This window comes from Erythrolamprus reginae, chromosome 7 (assembly GCF_031021105.1).
Source record: "Erythrolamprus reginae isolate rEryReg1 chromosome 7, rEryReg1.hap1, whole genome shotgun sequence".
NCBI lineage: Eukaryota > Metazoa > Chordata > Lepidosauria > Squamata > Dipsadidae > Erythrolamprus > Erythrolamprus reginae.
This window is the reverse complement of record NC_091956.1, coordinates 33,804,423-33,829,138: the sequence shown is the minus strand read 5'-3', so window position 1 is coordinate 33,829,138 and position 24,716 is coordinate 33,804,423. Positions and strand designations below refer to the sequence as shown.

The following is a 24,716-nucleotide window of genomic DNA, read 5'->3' as shown; positions in this document are numbered from 1 at the left end:
AGTAAAATATATCTAAGAAAGAATAGAAAAGAAGATATAGTAATAGAACTTATCAATGAAAGAATAGAAGAAGAGATATAGGAATAGAAGAAAGGTATAGGAGATATAGGAGAGCAATAGGACAGGGGACGGAAGGCACTCTAGTGCACTTGTACTCGCCCCTTACTGACCTCTTAGGAATCTGGATAGGTGAACCATAGATAATCTAAGGGTAAAGTGTTGGGGGTTTGGGGATGACACTATGGAGTCCAGTAATGAGTCCCACGCTTCGACAACTCGGTTACTGAAGTCATATTTTTTACAGTCAAGTTTGGAGCGGTTAATATTAAGTTTAAATCTGTTGTGTGCTCTTGTATTGTTGTGGTTGAAGCTGAAGTAGTCGCCAGAGCCCTCTCTTCCGAACACCCCATTCCTGAGCCGCCCACCTCCAGCTGAGAAAGGCTGCCGCTGCCGCTTACTGCCACCCGAATCCCCCCACCCCATGAAACGTTCGGTGTATAAGACGCACCCAGTTTTTGACACACTTTTTTGCAGTAATTCAATAGATTAGATTAGATTAGATTTATTGGATTTATATGCTGCCCCTCTCCGAAAACTCAGGGCGGCTCATAACAAGATAAAAACAATACATAATAACAAATCCAATACAGTGATCCCTCAAGTATCGCGAGGGTTACGTTCCAAGACCCCTCGCGATACTCGATTTTTCGCAATGTAGTGGTGCGGAAGTAAAAACACCATCTGCGCATGTGCGCCCCTTTTTCCATGGCCGCGCATGCACAGATGGTGTTTTTACTTCCGCACCTGGGAAGACCCAGGGAAGGTTCCTTCCGCCGCCCAGTAGCTGAGGAGCCGCCCGCCTGCCCGCCGCTTTCCCGCCCGCCGCTTTCCCGCCCGCCGCTTTCCCGCCCGCCGCTTTCCCGCCCGCCGCTTGTCCGCCGCTCGGTGCACGATCGGGGTTTTCCCTTTGCGTGGGCGGTGGGGAATTCTGGGAGTTGAAGACCCAGGGAAGGTTCCTTCGGCCGTCCAGCAGCTGATCTGCTCGGCAGTGCAGTAGCAGCGAGGAGCCGAAGATGGGGTTTCCCCGTTGCCCATGCTGCCGAGCAGATCAGCTGCTGGGCGGCAGAAGGAACCTTCCCTGGGTGCCGCCCGCCGCTCGAGAGCAAGAGGGGGAGAGATAGAGAAAGAGAGAGAAGGAAAGAAAGAGATGAGAGAGGGAGGAAGAGAGTGTGAGAGAGGAAGAAGCAAGATAGAGAAAGAGAGAAAGAAAGATGAGAAAGGAAGAGAGTGACGTCATCGGGTGGAAAAATCGCGATATAGCGTTTCGCAAAGATCGAGATCGCGAAACTCGAGGGATCACTGTAGATTCAAGCTATGCATTTAAACATATACAAATCTAATAAATAAATAAAATATACAAATACAATTTTCTTTTTCCCTTCTAATCCAAGTTCTGGTTGTTAGAGAGACTTGAATCATGTAGTTGCCATTTGTAACCTTCTTTGCCAGTTACTGAAAAGCAAAGACAATTTTCAGGAAGCTGAAAATGGTGTCTACGTGACAACATTACTTAGCAATAACAACTGGATTTGTCAAAATTGCCATTCTAAGGATACATGCGGGTTTTAGCTTGAACAGAGTCAAAGACTGAGATCTCCTAAAAGATAGTAGAAAATATCTAATATCTATAATTAGATAATATATGGATATCATACAGGAACATATCCTTCATATTTTATTTCTCTTTTCATTTTATTAGCTTCCTAAAAGAGTAAGTTTCTAAATAGTTGTCACAGAAGCTAGGCAGTTACTATTTTCATGAAATGATAGGTATAAACTTGTACGACATCCTTCAAACAGATTAATAAAATTATCTAGTAATGTATTTGTTTATTTATCATTTATTTTGCCAATCATTTGCTAGAAAGAGATTATTACCAATCATTTTTCAATATACATTGCTATGCTTATGTTAAACAACAGTACTGAACTGATTAGGGTTTATTGCCTTTAAGACGTATTTTTTCTTCCATGACATGTAATTCCTATTGCAACTTGTAACTTTATATATCTTCAGTATTTTCAGAAAATTCAAAGCTGTAGGCCCGTAATGGCAAACCTATGGCATGTGTGCCATAGGTGACACGCAGAGCCCTCTCTGTGGGCATGCCAAGCATTGCCCCAGCCCAGCTCCACCGTGCATGCGTGTGCGCCTCTTGCTTGCCAGCTAGTCTTCAGGTCTCTGCCACGCATGCGCTGGGGTGTGATGCATGCACAGGGGAGGGACTCATGTTGCATTTTGGGTCCTCACGTGTCTCCCCATTTGCCCCATTTTGGCTTACAGGTTGGTGCAGGTTTTACAGAACCAAAACGGATCTGGCACTCTGTTTTGGTTTGGTTTTCAGGTTGGTTCAGGAGGCCTTCCAGGTCCACAACAAGGCATGGTGTGTGTGTGGTGGGCCTGGAAGGCTTCCTGCGCCAACCTGGGAGTTGCACACTCAAGGTACATGTGTTTTGCATTATGGGTGTGGGCACGCATGTGCGCTTTTGGCATGCGACAACAAAAAGGTTAACCATCATTTTAGCTATCACTGCTCTAGTCTTTGGATAATTCTGGTATTTCATGAAGATGACTATGTACATACAAATTAACATTAAGTATTCTAATTAAATGTTTTTTTAAAGTGTTAATATTTATTCTAAGTTTTTGAGTAGAAGGTGTAATCAGAATTTGTTGTTCTACCAGATGATGTGCAACAGAGGACTTTTAGAATATTCATTGACCAGGCAATTTAATTAGACTGCTTTATCAGTTGGGGATTAAGAAATGTATTACCCTTGCATTCTAATTTTGTACTTTACAAATTAATGCATGTACTGTGGCACAAGTATCTTACACTTTTCTGGAGTTATGATTTAAGAAAACTGCAGAAAAGGTGTAAGTAGTAAAAATAAACTGATATATGAGTATTATAAAAAAATTCTACAAACGTTCATATGAGTATTGGTAGAAACAATTTAACAAACAAACAAACAAACAAACAGGAACATTTCATAAAATAAAACAGTTATGCATTATTATTTAGTGGGTATTTGGATTCAATAATAATCTAGTTGTAGAATACTTCACAACGTTAGAGTAGTTGAAATAATAATGCGTCTTAAGGCGTTCCAACTCTGAGGCACTCCATATTCCATCTAACAGCCTGCTTTGGAGAAACCAGGGATGGGGACTTGTTCATTTAACATCTCCTGTGTTTGACCATAATGGGTAGGCTTCATTACAATAGTAACTTGAGGACTAACTGTATCAAACTTTTAAACATAATGTACATATATAACGATTATAAATAAGTCTTCAAAATGTGTTGTACATTAAGTATGATGGAACTAAAAATCATATTTTGTATTTCCTGAAAGGAACATAATTTCAAATTTAATACAATCCTAGTACAAAGATAATTAGATAAAAAGATGATATAAATTCAGAAAAGCTAGTTTCTCTGCATTGTCAGCCATGGTTTTCAATTCCTATTCAAAATAATTAAATACTGTAGTTCTCAACAAGAAAGTGAAATGGAATACCCTACTCTTATTTTTTTTAACTAATCCACATTATATTACAAGAAATTTATTTGGTTGAGCTCAACTAAACAAATTTGGTTTAAATCATTATTTATGGTGACAATACACATTCCTACACAGATATGCATACATTCATATAAACATAATGTATTTACATAAGAGGATGAATGTATCTATGGTTATGTGTGTAGGCCGTATTCCTTTTTATTTCTAATATAATATATTCAAATAATGGAAAAAGACAAAAGTGTCTTTAAAAGTTGCAGATGGCACATGGCATGAGTGACCTTTGGAAAATAAATCTTAAACACTGCCACAATGTCGCTAAATATATCTGAGACAAATATGATTCTTTTTCAAGAGACATCCTTCTGAAGAGTTAATTGAATAAGTTATTAAGTATTCAGTTCAAGTACAAAATGAACAAAATAGCAATAGCTATTTTCTATGTGCAGCTTTATCAGATTTGTTCTTTGAGAATATTTTCCCCACTTGCAAAACTCATGCAAAATAAAACTAGTAATCTAGCTATGCTATTGATTATGCCAATGAAATATTTGGCTAATACAATACGATATATGGGTCATTCTTTGTCAAGTGGACTCCTCGACCACCTTCAATTTCAATGAAACTTTGCATATATTCCTTATGGAATAAAACTGAGGTGTGTAAAATTTTAGGATATGGACCTTATATAGCTTATTTGATTTAGAGTGGACAGTCACAACTGCTAAATCCATTCTGTAATATCACTTAACCTTCATAATAATAAATAAGTAAACCTGATCCGAAACATATCCAACAGAAAAATGTATAAAATCCATGCTTAAAATAATAATGACATACACTCAATTATCAGTACTTTAAATCTCAAATTAAAATTAATTGTAACCCAAATAGGAATTCTGACTATAGGAACTTAACTTTCATTGATATAATACTGTATGTAACTCAAGATAGATTGTTTGGGATTTAACAGAAGCTGCCTGGGGTTAAAATAAAGCAGCCAATAAACTTATTCAATACCCATTCTAATTTCTCTAAATTGACCATAGTCTGTAAAAAAAGAGAACTCCATAAATTGCCTAAACTAAAACTCTAACCCAGTATAATTATATAATTTGGTTTATTAGATACCAAGGATTTAATCCATTAAACATTCTATGGCCTAATTAAGTGTTTAGCAACATTCTTATGCTGAACTACTTAGAATTATAGTTTTAATATTTGTAAAAGTTTTGAAAGAACAGAAATCAACTTTTGTATTCTACAACTACTTGGTTGTGATAAATGTGAGTGGTTAATTTTATGGAATTGCCTCAAGTTAAGAAATTAAGTGCTAAGCCAATAATAATTACCCACTACAAAATTATTGTCTCACTGAATGAGTGTCTAATACATAAAGGTGAAATTATCTGCCAAATACATTTCAAATTAGTGTGGCCTTTCAAAAGCTGCTTGTATTTCCATGTTCCATCTCAGCTTCCATGGAAAAGGCTAAGCAGAATGCCTATAAAGACGTTCTGGCATAATCTTGAATGACAAATGACATACTACCAGGTGCCAAGATAGGCAGGGGAATATAGTCACCCCCACTTTTAGCCTTAACTGGAGTAGCTTTGTTCTTAGTGCCCTGAATAATTAATAACTCTTTTGGCAATCAGTCATGCATTCCTTAATGGCACCTAAGGCATCAAATATCCCATTCAACAGCCCCTCCACAAGTAACAATAGACTTTACTATACTGGGTGTTCTATGCCAAGCTGTAAATGACATAATTTAAACTAAACAAGTCATTCGAACGAATATTACCCAGACTCAAAAGGGAATGTTTTATTGGGTTTGTTTATATAACATATAGTTGCTAGGTAAACCTGATAATTATTTGAGATAGACTTTCTTAACATAATTTTTGTCAAGTGACTTCCTTTTTTGCAATAATAATGCTAATGCTGATGCTGATGCTGATGATAATAATAATAATAATAATAATAATAATAATAATAATAATAATAATAATAGCAATAATCTTACACCTGGATTTGTCAGTTTTACAATATTACAAGCGGAAGTGATTACAAGTGTCTGGAGGCTGTTAGGGTCTGGATGGGTGTTAACAGACTCAGACTCAACCCCAATAAGACAAGAGTGGCTGTGTATTCTGCTCTCAAGGACATGTCTATCTGTCCATCTGGTGGGGGGAATTCTGACCCCCTCAGAGAGAGTACGCAACTTGGGTGTCCTCCTCGATCCACAGCTAACTTTGGACCATCATCTTTTGGCTGTGCCGAGGGGGGCGTTTGCCCAGGTTCCCCTGGTGCACCAGTTTGGACAGGAGTCTCTGCTACATGGGGCTGGCTTTGAAGTGTGTTCAGAAACTACAAATTGTGCAGAATGCAGCTGCGCGAGTAGTCGCGAGACTACCCAGACATATCCACATCTCACCAACACTCCGCGATCTGCACTGGTTGCCAATTGGTTTCCAGACTCAATTAAAAGTGTTGGTCATAACCTATAAAACCCTACATGGCATGGGACCAGATTACTTGTGGGACCGCCTCCTGCCACATGAATCCCAGCGATGGGTTAGGTCCCGCAGAATCGGCCTTCTATAGGTCCTGTCAACTACACAATGTCGCTTGGTGGGACCTAGAGGAAGAGTCTTCTCTGTGGGGTCCCCAGCCCTCTGGAATCAGCTCCCCCCCGGAGATTCGTACTGCCCCCACCCTCCTTGCCTTTTGTAAGAGTCTAAAGACTCATCTATGCCATCAAGCTTGGGGTCATTAGATTCTCCCCCCTGGCTGATGAATATATAGTGAGTTTGATGATTGAATGGTTATGTATGTATTTTAATTGGTTCTTTAGTTTTTAGTTGGAACTTTGAATTTTAATTATTTGGATTTCGATATATTGTTTCTTTCATATGTTTAAGCCACCGAGTCCTTGGAGAGGGGTGGCATATAAATCCAATATACTTAAACTTAATGCAAATGTACAGATAAGGTTATTATACAGGGGATGGACAAAAAAATGGAAACACTTGACTTTTTAGGCATCATAATTAGTGTTGGGCGAACCGAACTTGCATAGCTTGGGTTCGTGCCAAACTTGGCCGGGTTCGATATACTGAACACGATCCCGGACTTTTCCAGAAGTCCATGTTCAGGTTCGGTGTTCGATCAAACACCGTGATACTATTGCAGCAGCGGGGTAGTGGTGGTGGTGAGGCGCTCTGCACATGCCAGCTATTCAGGATCCCGGCCGGCAGCTTCAAGTGGGCGGTGGGCAGGAGGGAGAGATGGGGAGGGCTCCGCCCCTGAAGGGCTTTAAAAGGGCGGAGGGAATCCGGACCTTAGGGGAGGTGTGGATTTCCCACAGAGTGGGGGGGTGCAAGCAAAAGGAGGCAGAGAATCACATTTCCCATTTGCTTGGTAGGAGACGCGCCTGACCCTGGAGCCTCTCGCTTGTTCCACTGCGGCTCTCCTGCTGGCTACAAAGACAGGGAGGCACAGCATCAGGACTTTCTCCCTGCTGAGCTCCTGGGGATCGGAGCCTGATCTCCCCCCCAGCGCCTCGCCTCACGCCGGGCCAGAGGGGTAGGGAGGCAGGTTCTGCTGGCTGGCTATTCAGGTTCCCAGCCGGCAGCTTCAAGTGGGTGGTGGGCGGGAGGGGGAGGCAGGGTGGGCTCTGAGGCTCAAGCCGCCAACTCGGCTGGGGGGCTGCAGGAGGGTCGACTCCAGACCCAGAGCCTGACCTCCCCCACAGCACTTCACCTCCCACCGGGCCAGAGGTGTTGGTGTTGGGGTCGGGTTCAAGTTCGGCCCGAGTTTGGGGCCCTGAACCCGAACTCCAACGTCAAGTCTGGCCGAACCTGCCGAACCCGAATCTCAACGGGTTCGCCCAACACTAATCATAATGTTTGAACATGTTCAAATCAATCAAAACTTGACATATTTTAATGTTTTTTTAAATTCTCTTATTTGATATTGGTAGTTTTTTAAACTACCTTTTTTTTTACAGAAATTTAAGGAAATTGGTTATAACCTTCTAGAAATGGCAGACCTCTCAGACTTTCAAAGAGGCCAAATAGTTGTTGCTCGAATGGCAGGCGCTAGTGTAACACAAAGTGCCCAAATGTTTGGCATTTGAAGAGGTAATGTCTCAAAAGTAATGACTGCTTTTGAAAGAGAAGGGAAAATGTCCTCAGCCAAGCACAGGTCTGGTCGAAAGTCGAAGTTGTCTGAGAGGACTCTAAAGCGAATTGTTAGAGCGGATCGCAAGATCAGAGCTCCTAAAATCACTGCAGAGCTCAATAGTGCTTTAACTGAAGACTGGGCTAAAATTCCTTTGGAAACAATACACAATTTGTATGAATCAATACCTCAGAGAATTGAGGCTGTATTTGCTGCAAAAGGTGGACCAACACCATATTAAAAGATATTTTGATGATTTTTCAAGGTGTTTCCATTTGTTTGTCCACCCCTCTGTAAAAAAAAAAAGGGGGGGGGTATCTCTGCAGAAGTGATTTTAAAAACCTTATTTATTGAAAACAAATTTTAAATTTAAGCATTTCAGTTCATAACAAACTAAAATCTAATAACTGTTCTGTGACATTACAGTCATAGCAAAGTGTATATACTATTCTCAGAAGAATATGTTTATTATTTGACCAAATGGCTCTACATATCAACACAAAGGACAGATTCTCAAGAATGACATATTTTGCTTATTTATTCAACTTCTATATTCGCCCAATGATGTACAGAAATCATTTAATGTCAGCAATGGAAACTGCTGGAACTACCAGTAAGAAAGGTTGTCATGTAATTTTTCTACTAATGACTGCTTTGCTTAACAATGGAGTAGGCATTCATAATTAGGGTTGTTAAGTGAGGACTACCTGTAATTTCAAACAAATCCAAAACCCATAGTTTTGAATAAAATTTACATTTTCCTATTTTCTTAACTTGGATCCCAACTTCTGACAAAACAAAACACTTAATTTCCAAAAAGATATCTTTTTAAATTAATAAATAGAACAACATAAATGGATTAATTAAGATACATGAATCAATCAGGAACAGAAGAAAAGTAAACATGGAAAAAATGCTCAGTAAGTTTCCAACTATTGTTTTAACTAGCCTACAATGACATTGATTTATATGTTAGTAGAAAAACAATAACAAAAAAGTAATCAATTTTTTTACATCCATTCAAATTACACCTCCTATTTAGTTCTCATTTAAAAGATTTTATTGATTTGTTTTTATTTATTCAATTTTTTTTATTCCGCCCTTCTCCTTAGACTCAGGGTGGCTTACAATATGTTAGCAATAGCACTTTTTAACAGAGCCAGTATATTGCCCCACAATCCGGGTCCTCATTTTACCCACCTTGGAAGGATGGAAGGCTCAGTCAATCTTGATCTAGCAGCCAACTTTAGTGGCCTGCAGTACTACACTCTACCCACTGTGCCACCTCGACTCAATACAGTGGTACCTCTACTTAAGAAAGCCTCTACTTAAGAACTTTTCTAGATAAGAACTGGGCGTTCCAAGATTTTTTTGCCTCTAGTTAAGAACCATTTTCTACTTAAGAACCTGAGCCCGGAAAAATTTCCCAGGAAATTTGAGAGCAGCACGAAGACCCGGCTAGTTTCCTGCCAATCCCCCTTTATCCTGACTATCTCAGACTTTTCTGGGCTGCCAGAGGAGCCTTTCGGTGGAGTCTTAAGGAGGCTTTGGCAGCCTAGAGTGAACAGAGTGTTTTCCTCTCTCTGGGCGCTTGGAGAGGGAATAAACCACTTTCGTCTCCAGGAGGTAACCTCACGCTGCCTCCCATACACCCAGCACGAGGTTGCCTCCCGGAGCGTCTCAGCATGGAAAGGCAAAAGAGGGTACTTCGCCCCAGCCAGATCAACTCAGCTTCAGCCAAACCGAGGAGTCCTCCTCCTCCTCTTCCTCCTCCTCTTCCTCCCACCCAAATTCCAAGCTTTTATTTCTTTCCTAATGGGTTTGCATGCATTATTTGCTTTTACATTGATTCCTATTGGAGAAATTGCTTCTACTTAAGAACGTTTCTACTTAAGAACCTGGTCACGGAACGATTTAAGTTCTTAAAAAGAGGTACCACTGTATTAGGATTACTTCAGATCCTCATTTAACAACCACAATTGGGACTTGCAACTCAGTCCTTAAGCAAAATGGTGGCTAAGTGAAATCATCACCCTGCTTATGATATTCCTTCATTTTTCTTTGGTTTTTCAGACTTGCAAATGTCATGAATGCAAGGACTGATCACAAAGTTTCTTTTTTCAAAACTATTATAACTCCATAGAGTTGTCGCCTGAGTCAGTTGCTACATGGCAACTACTTGTACTGACATTTGCCAGACATACTTCAGTTGGATTCCTGTAATGAACCAGAGACTTTCCAAATCTATGATTCCACTTTTGCATTAATCCTTAATCTTTTATCATTATTTATTTATTGAATTTATATTGCCGCCTATTTGCCCATGGCGACTCAAGGCAGCTTACAGAATATAAAATCACATTTAAAATAATAAAAACTAACAAAAAGAATCAAATAAATTAATATAGTATAACAAAATCACCCCACCAACCATCCCTCGTCCCAGTGACAGCAGATCACCCAAGCCATTTAATGGCCCCCATCCTGCTCTGGTTTCCCCAGGCTCACTGGCAGAACCAGATCTTTAGCGCCTTCCAGAGAGTATTAGAGTAGGGGCCATTCTAAGCTCTGGGGGAATGATGTTCCAAAGAGGGGGAGCCACTACGGAGAAGGCCCTTCTTCTGTGTCCCACCAGTTGTACCTCCCTCGGGAATGAGACCCACAACATTCTCTGTCCCCCACTTTGATGGGTCAGATAGATGTGACTGGCAAGAGATGGTTCCTCAGATAACCTGATTATGCTTTGAGAGTAAGATACTTACTGTTGTGAGAAGATTATAATGAATATAAAATCCAGGTTCAGAAGGAAAATACTCATCAGAAACAAATCTTATCCTGATCTGGTTTCCTTTAGAAATTTGTTTTCCTGGAACAGTAGCAGAACCACACCACCGTCCTAAGACAGTGCCATCACTAGGCTCTTCCACTTCTACGAAGTCATACCTACAGCAAAATATATGTACATACATGTACATTTAATCATTGTTATATGCACACAAGAATGTTCATGAATCAGAGTAAAAACAAAGTCATATATATATAAGTACATACAGCAAATAGTAAAGTATTTTAAATGAATAAAAACACGAAAACAGTTAGAGAAAAAAGAAGTAAACCCCCCCCATATATGGCCACACTGAAAAGTACTCATTCTTGCTGCTTCCCATGCACAGCAAATCCATAATTCTTTTTATAAATGATAAATTCAAAAGTTTTTGTATGCAATTAAAACACACATTCATATCTTATGCGCTGTTGATCTTTCTACCAATTACTGAATAAAATAACAGCAATAGTCCATGTTATTTATGTACTTATTAATTTTATGCAGCGTAATGAGTTAAGATAAAAGTTAAACGTTTTAAGAACATTTTCCAGAATATCAATAGATTTGAAAAATATTATTATATTGGTAATAAAATAAATTATATTAATATAGAAAAATCTTCAATTCAGAATTGTTATAAGTAAAAATATTTTCTTGAACAGATCTTTGTCTGTATATTAAAAAAATTCTGCCAAAAATACATGTCTTTGAGATGCAACTTTGAGGTGCATCTGGAGAAAAAATTGAAATCAAAACATGTTTTAATAGAAAATGTTGTCATAACCCAATTTCAAGCATCTAGATTCTTCTTGAAGTAATGTTCTAGAACTTATTTGACAAGAAACCAAAATATGAATTATCTCATTTAAGTTAATTAAAAAGATTTGCAATTTTCAAAATGGATTTTCTCATAATATGAATTGGTTATGTATGTAAGAGTAACAAAAATACTAGACTCAATATCTTCCTATTGTGAATCCACAGCAAATATACCAGAATCATTTCTAAAGCTGGGTTAAGCAGTTGCACCTGCCAGAATATCGGAGGAGTCACATAATAACTTTGTACTTTTACTACCCCATATTACTTGCTGAAATGGGTCCTTAACTATTTGCAAGTCAGGTGTTTTAGGTCTTCCAACAAAAATTTCCAAGTGAATTTTTCAATATAAATATATTTAAACATTGCTTCTGAAAAAAAAGGTTGGTTTTTCAAGCAGTCATTGACAGTATTACTAGAGAATAATTGGAAATAGTAATAGCATCAACATTTCAATCACAAAATAATTCAGTTGACAATAAGGAATTAAAAAGTATACTCTTACTTAAGGATCTTATCATTGTCATATACCTATCAAATTAATTTTAATGTATAAACTTAAAATATGCCACATATATAAAAAATTGACTAATATCGAGTAGCTGATTATTGGAATAAATTAATTAATTTCATTTTATTTACATTGATTTATGTTTCTGCCATTTAAAACATCAATATATAAAAGGCTTTTATTTTATTTTTTTATTTATATTTTTGTAATGCTTATGTAGTGTATATTGGAAGTGTTGACCCTTTGAGAACTGTACGTTATGAAATTTCATTTTAATGTATGCAAATTGGTGTTCACTGAAAGTGACAATAAAGCTATTCTATTCTATCCTATCCACCCTAAATCTTTAGGGAGTTAGGCACCATAGAAATATATGTATGTATGTATGTATGTATGTATGTATGTATGTATGTATGTATGTATGTATGTACGTACGTACATGCCTACATACACCTACATAAATTCCAGTCCAGTCCAGTCAGTGACTGTGGAGAAAACACTGACTTTTCTGGAATTTTTATGTTACAAATTACCCAAACTCCCAAAGTCTTTGTTGTCATTGCTCAGTTGCCTGCTCACTTCCCACTGCTACTGCAATAGAAGTGGGAAAAATATACTTACAAAATATCCTTTTTGATAGAGTAATATGTATGTATGAAAGAAATAACTTGTTTTGTTTCACCTCCTATATAAAGTAAAAGCAATACCAAGAACTTAAGATCACAGAATGCATTATCTGGAAAGGACCTTATAATTTGCCTCTATTGCTCATTGCACAAATCTATTACCAACATTCTCCATGCTCCAGGAGATGTCATCCACTCTATTCAAAAACTTATTTTAGTTTACAACTGTTGCTTTCAGAAATTATTATTAATAGTGAAATTTTATTAATACTTCATAAGTTTTGACTTATGTTCATGTCTTTAATGTATTGTTTTGATTTTTCAATTAATCTGTTCTCATTTAAACAGAATTTGCAATGCTACTAATATGAAAAGGAAAGGAAAAATGTGAAAAGTTCTCATAATTCACATTTGGAAGTTATGGAAAATCCATTACTCACATTTACAAAACAAAAATTAAGATACAAGCAATCAATCTACAAACAAAATATGTAGGATGTATTCACTCAATTAATGGGGCTGCTTATGGTTAAACATTAAATCATTCATTTGAAATTACTAATGCTTCTGCATCAATCCTAAAATGTAATCATTTGTTAAATCCAAGCAATACATAAACCTCACTCTTTGCTGATTAATCTCAGTCCAAATACTTTTCATATTATGTTTATCTTTTGTTTGCAATATTGCATATTTTACTTAATAAAATATTCAATAATTAAAAGTTTTGATTACCTACATATTTTTTAAAGTGACATATGGTGATCAAATACACACATCAATGACATTCTTGAAATGTTGAAAATGATATAAGACTTGACACATGAAGTGAAACAATCACTGACAACCAGAATCCCATGTCTCTAGGTGATCATTATAATCCCTGTAATAGAATCACAGGTATTGTATTGCACTGTCCAAATCAGGGGTTTTACTAAGCCTGCTTTTTATTGTCCAATGAAATGTAGATTTCTCTCAGCAACATGATACAGAGCACACTTGATACTTAAAGCAATTTATAATGACCACATCTCTTCTCAGACATCCTTGGGGACTTGAAGATTACTTATTTTCTTTCATGCTTTCCAAAAACAAGTCTGTTTTTGTAGACACAATTACGCCTGTTGGTGTAATAAAATTCAAAAATAGAGGGTGGGTGTATCACAATAAGTTTGGCTTTCAGAATGTAAAATATCTCAGCTACTTTAAATAAGAGTAATGAAAGCATGTTGTGAAGTCACAGTGGCAGCTTTCCAATTGTTTTTTTTTCCTATGGGTTCTGCCTAATAGAGTTACCGAATTTTTTTCTCTTAATGTTTTCAAGTAGATATTTCATTTAATTATAAGAGGAGATGAATTTAGTCTTAAATTTACTTTTATTAATAGTAGCTACTGCATACAGAATTGGACACAGTACAAATGCCCTAAACACTGAGTTTTAGCTACATACTCCATATAAAATCTAGGCATAAAAATTGTTGTTTAGGGTCCAAAACCCAGTATCCCTATTAATTCAATGTAGGTATAATATTTTCTGGGTTAAATTACATTAAGTAAATCTTGGAGCTATAGGACTTGGAAAATTGTTAACAGCCTTGGTTATAAGGCAACAATTAGATGGAATTTAATATAATTTTTATTCCAATTCTAGTCACAAGGAATACACTTGAAGCTACATCAGAAGCTTCAGGGCAAGGATTTAATTCTAGAATTTTCTTATAGAACAGTGATGGTGAAGCTTTTTTTTCCTCGGATGCCAAAAGAGCATGCACACGTACTATCATGCATGCGTGAGTGTCCACACCCATGATTCAATTGCCTGGGGAGTGTGAAAACAGCTTCCCCTGTCCCCTGGAGGTTCCCTGGAGGCTGGAAATGGCCTGTTTCCCAACTTCTGGTGGGCCCAGTAGGCTCATGTTTCACTCTACGCAGGCTCCAAAGGCTTCCCTGGAGCCGGGGGGAGGGTAAAAACGGCCTCCCTCATCCTTCCAGAGGCCCTCCGGAAGCCAAAATTGCCCTCTGTGCGAGTTAAAAATCAGATGGCCAGCACACACATGCATATTGGAGCTGAGCTAGGGCAAAGGCTTGCATGCCAGCAGATATGGCTCCATGTGCCACCTGTGGCACCTGTGCAATAGGTTCGCCATCACTGTTATAGAGCTGTAGCTTTTTAACATCTATATTATTGCCTGTTTCAAAGAAGTGGTGAACGAATATAAAAATAAAGTTAATGATCATTATATACTAATAAATGAAAAGCAACAGGATCTTGAGAGTGGACAGATCCTGACATACAATTATACTACCCCAAGTACCAAGTACTGAGTTGTTTTAAATGCTTTCTTGGCTTTCAGAGTCCAAACTGAAAACTACGAGTGAAACTAAATGCTCAGATTATGTTATTTGATGAGTGAAAAGAAGGAACTGGATTTCTTTAATCTCCACTTTAACCTATCTGGTTAAGCCATGTGAGATCTGATCTCAGAATATTCTGTATGGAAAAATCACTTTTTTCCACAATAAATTACAAGTGACTGGTGTTTTTCCCATATTTCTAGAAAATTCCCTGAGTTTTTAAGAAGATATAACCTATTTAAAAAGTTAGAGGGGAAAAAGAATTGTATTGAACCAGTACAAAAATAGCACATATCATAGTAACAGTTCAATCACAATATTTATTATTGGAAACACAAAGATTCAATAGAATCAGAATGTTAGCTATTTGATAGATAATGTTCAATTAGAAGCAAGCCAAAATATCAATTCTTATACACATGTTGACTGAAACTTAAATGAGAGGTATTAAAAAGCTAAGATTCTGCAACATTTGGAATGTTTCCATGTTTTAGGGTGACATCCAGGATATAGGAATGCAACTGTCTGAATAATAGACAGCAACTAACATTTTTTTATTCTTCTTCTTAGTAGGTTGTAATTCTAATAATTAAATGTTTATTTATTTATTCATTTTTTATAATTATATAATTATCATTTTTGAAAATATATTAAAAGAAATGGATAACAAATAGAATTAGATTCCTATAATTATTTTTTTAAAGTTTTATCTAATTAATTTTTTATTTTCTGTAAATGACTATTTTTTTCTAAAAAATGTTTCCACAGGGGCAGATCACATTAGGAAATTAATTTTAATTAGTGGTATGAAAGTTATAAAAATAGTTCAATTTTATTCAATGTTCAATATTCAAATTTATGCATGTGATGACCTTTACTGCACTCCCCAAATCCCCACAAATAGTAAATACATTATTATTTTTTTAACGTATATTTTCTTATAAATGACTGTATATTTTCTTATAAATCTATGTGCTTCATGCTTAAGGAATCAATACATGATAATTATGCTAAACCTTATTAAGTATAAATGTCTTATTTAGACTGGAAGCCCCCTGGAAATCTGTTTTATAGTAAGCCCATTACATTTCAATGTGCACATGCGTGCATTCACACACACATACCACCCACAGACAGATTTATACATACATATGTTTATAGAGATAGAACAGAGACTCAAGTATTTATCATATTATTTTAGATTATTTAAAATTATTTGGAAAATGTATCATTAACACTGAAAAAATGTTCACAAACTTTCTGAAATTTTATTTTAGCTTAAAAAGAGTGTTGCCTAACTGTTGGCTGAAATTTTATTTTAGCTTAAAAGGGGTATTGGCTTCTTCTCATCGAGAGGAGCTAGCAGTCAGGATGGGGGTTCTCGTGGTGAGGACTGAGTCTCTTATTTAAAATCAGGATCCGCCCACTGGACTCCTAGTTCTGACAAATCAGATGCAAAGACTCGAAACACAGAATGTACTCCAACACACATAATTCTCATCCAAATGGAATTTTGACTTTGGTTCAAGGAAAGACCAAGAGTGAAAGAAACTAGATCAGGTCATAGGTACTAAGTGTGTCCAGTAGATAGTCCAAGGCTTAGTAGGTAATCCTAGGTCCTTTGCAATGTCCGGATGGAAGCTGTCAAATCAAAGGGGGGAACTGACTACTGGCTCCTCCTGATGAGAAGAAGCGTATCATATAGGCCAATGCTTCTTCTCTATCGTGGGAGGAGCCAGCAGTTAGGATGGGACATACCAGAGCTACCGTCCCAATGGGTAGGGCCTAATGACCCTACTCCACCACTCGTTATAGCACACGATGTCCAAAGGCAGTGTTGGATGACATGTACGTGTCAATCTTGTAATGTCTTATAAATGGTGTTGGTGAAGCCCATGTGGCGGCCCCACAGAGTTCTTCTAGAGAGCTTTGAGTAGATTAAGCCACTGAGGAAGCCATGCTATGGGTATAGTGTGCCATAATGCTCATTGGGCATGGGAGTGAATCCGGTTCATACGCCTTGGTGATGGTGCTCCTTATCCAACGACCAATCGTCGTAGGAGTTGCCTTGAGGCCCAGGGATTGTGGTAGGAAACTGACTAGGAGTAATTCTGTCCATCTGAAGGACTGTGTGTGCTTGATGTAAATGCGCAGGGCTCTTCATACATCCAAGGTGTGCCAGAGCCCTTCCAAAGATTGTGAAGGATGGGAGTAGAAGGAGGGCAGCACCAGTTCCTGTGACCAATGGAACGTCAAGTTGACTTTCAGGATGAATAAGGGATCAAGCTGATGATGTCTTGATCGTAGTCTTGGCTGCTTAAGGTGACCTGCTCAATCGCGGTCAACTGGCACCACCCTGTATCTGGGTGTGAGAGGGGGAGCCTCCAGGAATCTACCACTGAGAGAGTCCTTAGGTCGGCCAACTAGGGTTGCCTGGACCGGAACAGAGCAATTAAGATATGTTCCGCCTTCTCCTGAGTCATCTTGTTCTATACCTGGGGAGAATGGAGAGGGGAAGAAAGGCGTACAGAAACCTTCAAGACCATCTGCAGTGGAGCACATTGATCCCCTCCGCATCCTGCATTTGATAGTGGCTGAACAATCATTGTAGATGCATGTTCTCTGGGGTTTCAAAAGAATCCACCAGTGGTTTCCTGAACCTGGCTGAGATGGAATGAAAGACAGATGGGTCCAATTGCCACTCAGACTGGTCCACGGCTGAGAGACTCAGCCAGTCTGCCTGAACATTGGCAACACTGGAGATGTGCTGCAATGTCAGGAAAAGGAGATGATGCTCTGACTACAATCTAATCTTTAGAGCTTTGGTCGTGAGGGATCTGGAATGCATGCCCTCTTGGTGGTTCATATGCGCCTTCATTGTTATGTTGTCCAAACGTTGAAACTGTTCCAGTGCTAGAAAGATGGCATGCAGCTCTAGCCAGTTGATGGGCACCCGACACGTGTCTGTGACCACAGACCCTGGGTCATGTGACTGTTGCAATGGGCGCCCCAACCCAATAGGCTTGCATCATTGTAATGGTTACAGATAGCTGTGCTTTGAAATAGGTGACCTTGGCAGTTGCCAGAGGCCACTACCAGGTGAGGGAGTATCTGACGTGAGGAGGTAGCCCCATCCTGTGTAGCCCCACCCCACCCTTCTGAAAGGGAAGAAGGAACCATTGCAGGTCTTGGGAATGTAGCCTAACCCAAGGGGTTATGGACATGGGTGCCTCAGACTATCTTGTCTCTTGGCAGAGTGGGAAACAGTGTCCTCCTTAGAGTCTCTGACCATTACCAGGTGAATAATGGAAGTTGCTTTTTTGGTAATTGATAGAAAGGCCATGGTCCATTAACACCTTGGAAGTAATCTGCAAGTGCTGTGAAGCCTGGCTTCTCAGAGGAAGTGTGCATTAGAATGTCATCTAAGTAGCACTGGACCCTGACTGGCAACATTTGGAGTTAAGCTGCCAGGACTGAAAGTACATTTGTGAACACTATGGGATTGGAAGAAAGACCGAATGAAAATGCTCTGTACTTAAAGTGCCTACCTGCATAGCAAAAAACCCTGTTGAAAGCAGGCCAAAATTGTTTTGAGAGAGTGCAGCTTGAACTTCATGTAGGCCAAGAAGAAGTTCAGATGTTTCAGATCCAAAATTGCCCTCCACCCCTCACCTCTGAGGTCTTTGGTACGACAAACAGAATGGAATAAAATCCCTTATGTTGTTGATCAGAGGGCACCTGCTGAATGGCTCAAATGTCCAGCAGGTGCTGGACCGTTTCATCCATGAAAGCCCTCTTTGAAGAGTCCCTGGTAGGTGCTGACATGTCCGGGGCGCAGGCACATCCACATTCGGCATGTGCATGTCCAGTGCAGGATTTGGCTTCCAGAACATGCGCATGCGCTGAATCTCATGTGAGGATGCTCACCCATGTGAGATTTCACCAATTTCTGGGATTCTTTTGCTTTTGTGCATGTGCGCATGCAGAAAACGCCAAAAATCAGCAAAAAATGGCAGGGCGCACGATCAAAAGCAAATATCCCTCTCTTTGGGTTAAAGGTGCGCTCCTGGCAATGGGCATTTCTGCTGTGGGCACATCCACATCCAACATGTGCATGCCTGGTGCAAGATTCAGCTTCCTGCACATGTGCAGAAGCCTAATCTCACGCGAGAACGCTCACCCATGCAAGATTTCGCCAATTTCTGGGATTTCTTCTGGGATTTCTTTCTGGGAACAAGCCAAAAATCAGCGGAAATAATGGTGCATTGCAGGATCAAAAGCAAACGTTCCTCCCTTTGGATTCAAGAAAAGCAGAGAAAACAAGCGAGTTTTCTCCGGAGCAGAGAAAACGAGCGAGTCAGCAGCTGGTTCGGATCTCCACTAGCCTGGTTTTTGGGAGCACAGTGCTGGAGGCTTGGCTTGGCAGTGCTGCTCTCCACTGAGCTTGCCTAAGCTGACAATGAATGGCTGCTGGTAGTGCTGCTTGGAGGGCAAGGTTGAGCAGCACTGCCTGCAGCCATTCATTGTTAGCCTAGGCAAGCTCAGTGGAGAGTAGCGCACTGCCTGCTCTTCCAGCTCCCGACCTCCAGCTCTACTTTTGCACAGGTGAGAGACCACAGCCCCCCACCAGTACTAACTCCGCGTCCCCACCCCTCGCAGCCCACCTGCGGTCTTATCTCCTCCTCCAAACGCAGGGAACTTCCCCGATTATTCAGGGTCTTTAAACCCATTTTACCTTTAGGAAGAGGCAACTGCTTGCTTGCTTCTTTGCTTTCCTTTCTCTGACCCTTCCTTGAGAAGGGGGCCAGCAGCACTCTCTTCTTTCTGCCTCGACCCGCTGAGAAGATGGCATGCTGCACGGGGAACAGGCCGGGCGGACAGAGCTTGGAGCCGCCGCTGTTGATGCTGGGGCTCTAGGCTACCTATTTAGCCTGGACCTCCCCCCCTCCTAAAAGAAGGGACACATAACATATTTTGTTCCCAAAATCTTGCGCACAAGCATCCTCCCATGAGATTTCGCTTGCTGCGCATGTGCAGCAGCCAAATATCATGTGGGGGCACACATGTACGCATTGGGGATGCGCAGCTGCATGCGCATCCTGAAAATCACTACCGGAATGAAGCACCTGACCATTCCGGTAGCAGGCCATCACTAGACAAAACCTTGTCACACATACCTGTAGGTACTTTTTCAAAAGGCAACTGGACTTTGTTTTTCCTTGAAGATGTTTTGCTTCTCATCTAAGAAGCTTCTTCAATTCTGACTGAATATGGAGGATAGAAAGATTTACATTCCTTGCAATCATCTGGTCATTAGCACTTTTTCTGAGAGTCAGTAAGACTACTTGGGGATTTATCAGTGCCTTCAGAGTCACCTGAATAGTGTATATGGATGTAGAACCTTCTTGGAACTGCTCAAAGAACTGTGTTACAAGCATTGTGCTGCCTTTTGAAAAAGCTGCATTCTTAGGGACAGACAACCATTGAGTGACAATGGCAAAGACATCAATTAATACTACTCTGCAGAACAAGGCAATGGTAAACCACTTATATAATTTTATTTTTTTTAAAAAAACAGATAGAAAACCCCCAGTGGCTGTGGGTTTTGCCTCCCAAGGACAATTCCATCTGTCCGTCCATCACCCTGGGGGGGGGGGAATCACTAACCCCCTCAGAGAGAGTTTGCAACTTGGGCGTCCTGCTCGATCCACAGCTCACATTAGAGAAACATCTTTCAGCTGTGGCGAGGGGGGCGTTTGCCCAGGTTCGCCTGGTGCACCAGTTGCGGCCCTATTTGGACCGGGAGTCACTGCTCACAGTCACTCATGCCCTCATCACCTCGAGGCTCGACTACTGTAATGCTCTCTACATGGGGCTACCTTTGAAAAGTGTTCGGAAACTTCAGATCGTGCAGAATGCAGCTGCGAGAGCTATCATGGGCTTTCCTAAATATGCCCATGTCACACCAACACTCCGCAGTCTGCATTGGTTGCCGATCAGTTTCCGGTCACAATTCAAAGTGTTGGTTATGACCCATAAAGCCCTTCATGGCACCGGACCAGAATATCTCCGGGACCGCCTTCTGTCGCACGAATCCCAGCGACCAGTTAGGTCCCACAGAGTTGGCCTTCTCCGGGTCCCGTCAACTAAACAATGTCGTTTGGCGGGACCCAGGGGAAGAGCCTTCTCTGTGGAGGCCCCGACCCTTTGGAACCAACTCCCCCCAGATATCAGATTTGCCCCCACCCTCCTTGCCTTTCGTAAGCTCCTTAAAACCCACCTCTGTCGTCAGGCATGGGGGAATTGACATTTTCCCTCCCCCTAGGCTCATAAAATTTATGTATGGTATGCAAGTATGTATGGTTGGTTTTTAAACTGGGTTTTTTAAAAATTAACTTAAATATTAGATTTGTTTACATTGCATTATTATTATTGCTGTGAGCTGCCCCGAGTCTGCGGAGAGGGGCGGCATACAAATCTGATTAAATAAATAAATAAATAAATAAATACATTAATTGGTTAATTAATTAATTAAAAAAATGATCCATGGAATAGAGGTAACCCACACTTTGTTGATACAAATCTGATAGACAATCTTTAAGTTCTAGTAGTAAAAGAGCAAAGTGAAAAAATGGTGTCAAAATAAACATAAAGAAATCCTAAGTACTGGTAACAGGTAGAACAATGAGCTCTATATGTAAACATGAAGATGTTGAAGTAGTGGATATCTTCTGCCTTTTAGATTCAATTATCAACAATAAAAAACAAGCAGTCAAAAATATGCCATGGATTGTTACCTGGAATTTTAGATCTATTATCTATTTTAAAAAGGTGATACAGTGGTACCTCATCTTACAAACTTAATTCGTTCCGTGACAAGGTTCCTAAGGAGAAAAGTTCATAAGATGAAACAATGTTTCCCATAGGAATCAATGGAAAAGCGAATAATGCGTGCAATCCCAAAACTCACCCCTTTTGCCTTGTGCCATTGGGAAGCCCCACCTCCGGACTTCCATAGCCAGCCGAAGCACCCGTTCTTGCACTGCTGGGATTCCCCTGAGGCTCCCCTCACTGGGAAACCCCACCTCCGGACTTCCGTTGCCAGCCAAAGCACCCGTTTTTGCGCTGCTGGGATTTCCCTGAGGCTCCCCTCGCTGGAACTCAAAGCAGTGCTGGCGAAAATGAAGGGAATCCCAGCAAGGAGAGCTTCAGGAGAATCTGCAATGGAAGTCCGAAGGTGGGGCATCCCAGTGGCGGCGGCTTGGGTTCGTAAGATGAAAATAGTTTGGAAGAAGAGGCAAAAAAATCTTAAACATCAGGTTCATATCTTGAAAATTTTGTTAGAAGAGGCGTTCTTAAGACGAGGTACCACTGTATTAGCATTTTAGCATGGCATCCATGATTCCTTTTGAAATTTAGGAAAATGCCATTTATTTTTTGTACGTGCAAAAAAATTTATATTCATAAACTAAACCATAGGATTTTTAATTAAGAAAGATATAAAATAGTGTGTGATAAATCGGTATGTTATGGGATGAACCCAGTTGCGGGTTGCACCTGTGGTAGCAGAAATGGAAATGCACACACACCTCTCCATCCCTGACACATGCATGAGTGTGCCCGTGTGAGATTTGGATTCTGCACATGCACCGGAACCAAAATCCCATGTGAGGATACTTGCAAGATTTTGCCAATTTTTGGCATTTTGTTTGCTTCCAAACATGCGGAAATCGTTGAAAATCAGTGAAATCTTGTGCATGTGAGCATCCTTGCATGAAATTTCACTTCCAGTGCATGCACAGAAGCCGAATCATGTGCAGGCGCACACAGTAGCACTGGAGACGAGGAACCCTTGCCTGGGTGAACCAAATTGATGTAACCCATAAATTTGTGGAACGTTATCTTGGATCAATATTTTTTATTGTTTAATTCTCATATCTAATTAATGTCTTCAATTGTTTTGAGTTGTTGGTTTATGACACATCACATATGCCAAATATACAGGTAATACTTGAGTTAGGAATGTAATGGAGTCTGCACATTCCACTCATAATCCTAGGATTCATGGGAGTGAATCTTGTATCTTGAATGGGATCTCTCCCTCCTTTCAACCACTCATTTGCTAATTGAATATGAGGCTCATTAAGTGCACATGAAGTATTTCAGACAGGGAAAGGCTTGAGTTTTATTCCACCAAGTTTCTGTAATAGTAACTATACCATACTTGTCCTTTCATACCAATATTTCAATCAAATCAATCAATTAGAATAGAGCTGGAATTTTAATTTTATATAGTTATGATAAGTAGGAATTAGAAGAATTTTCATTGACTCAGCTGATTGCTGTTGCTGGCTTTTTAAATTTCAAAAACACTAATTTTTAGTATAATGTTATGGTGTAGATGTATCTCTATTAGCGTTCAGATCTATTTTTTTCTGTTTTATTCTAGCTAATTGAATACAGTAATAGGGAGCAAAACCAGCAATGTCTTAAGAGCTAAAACATTCACTCTGGCATACTTTGAAGAAATGCACTGTAGTATGTTTATATAATGGCATAGTTGAGAGTGTAGTAACTGTTAGATCAAACAGAAATAAAACAGAAATTATAGATACAATAGACAGATAGAGCAGTGTTGCACACTGGTGGACTGCTCCTGGTTTGACCTGGTTCCATGAACTGGTAGCAGTGGCAGTGGAAGGATCTGGCCAGCCATCCGGGAGGCTTCTGTGCATACGCAGAAGTGTTGGGTGTGTGCATGAGTGAAACAGTAGCGATGGGATTTAGAACCCATTGCATTGGTAAGCTGAGGAATGTTATTGGAACACATATTAATGCCTTTGTGGTGTTGTGTATGGCATCATCTGCTTCTGTTTTCTTGTCCAGGAACATCTGCAATCCTAATTACTGGGTAACTTATAGTTCAATCAGAATACAGCTAGAAGGGACCTTAGAGGTCTTCTAGTCCAACCCATTGGTCAAGCAGGAGACCCTATACAATTTCAGACAAATAACAGTCCAGTCTCTTCTTAAAAACCTTCAATGATTGAAGCACCTAAAACTTTGATGGCGAGTTATTCCATTGGTGGCATAGAAATCAGATGGATGGATGGATGGATGGATGGATGGATAGGTGGGTGGATGGAAGGATGGACGGACGGACGGACAGACAGACAGATAAATGTCCTCACTGTTAAGAAGTATCTCCTTAGATCCCAAAAATGAGAACATCCTGTTTATTCCTTAAACTTTGAGTGATAGTGTGTAGTCATTTGTGGCTAACCCTCAGTATACTTTCCACATTTCCCATTTTGCATCTGAGTTTTTCTTCTTTCTCTTTACTTCCTACTAATTTTTTTTCCAGGTGTGGGCGGAAAAGTATAGTGTCTGAGCGCACATTTTCATGCCTGAGCATAGATGTCACCCAAGACAACTTGTTGCGTAATTATTTGGGGCTCGGTGCTGGGGCAGAATAAGGTTCCTTCCCACTATGTTACTCTGTTATTTTATATTTCAATTAATATTATTATCCTCTTAAAAATCCAGATGGGCCGTCATGCCTACTCCTCCTTATACATTCTTCTTAAAACTAAAAACTTTTATACAACCTTTTCCTAATAGGGAAAAAAATTCCCTTCTTTTTTATTAAAAGAAAATAAAAAAACAAAATCGATTACTATTAAAACTAAAAAAATCAGCAAAACCAAAAACACAACTATTAATATATCCATGCTTTAAAAGCTTCATTTCTTAAATATTTATCATAGTATTATAGTAATCTAATAATACTATGAAAATC

At 39.6% G+C, this 24,716-nt stretch overlaps 1 protein-coding gene across 2 annotated transcripts in view; it reads right to left on the bottom strand.

The window, feature by feature from the left end:
- The window catches only part of PDGFC (platelet derived growth factor C), a 162,943-nt gene that overhangs the window by 16,674 nt on the left and 121,553 nt on the right, over positions 1-24,716 (bottom strand). For both annotated transcript variants that reach the window (XM_070757301.1, XM_070757302.1), the window contains exon 3: positions 10,542-10,722. In XM_070757301.1, the coding sequence (XP_070613402.1) occupies positions 10,542-10,722 (181 nt within the window). The remainder of the gene's footprint in view (positions 1-10,541; positions 10,723-24,716) is intronic.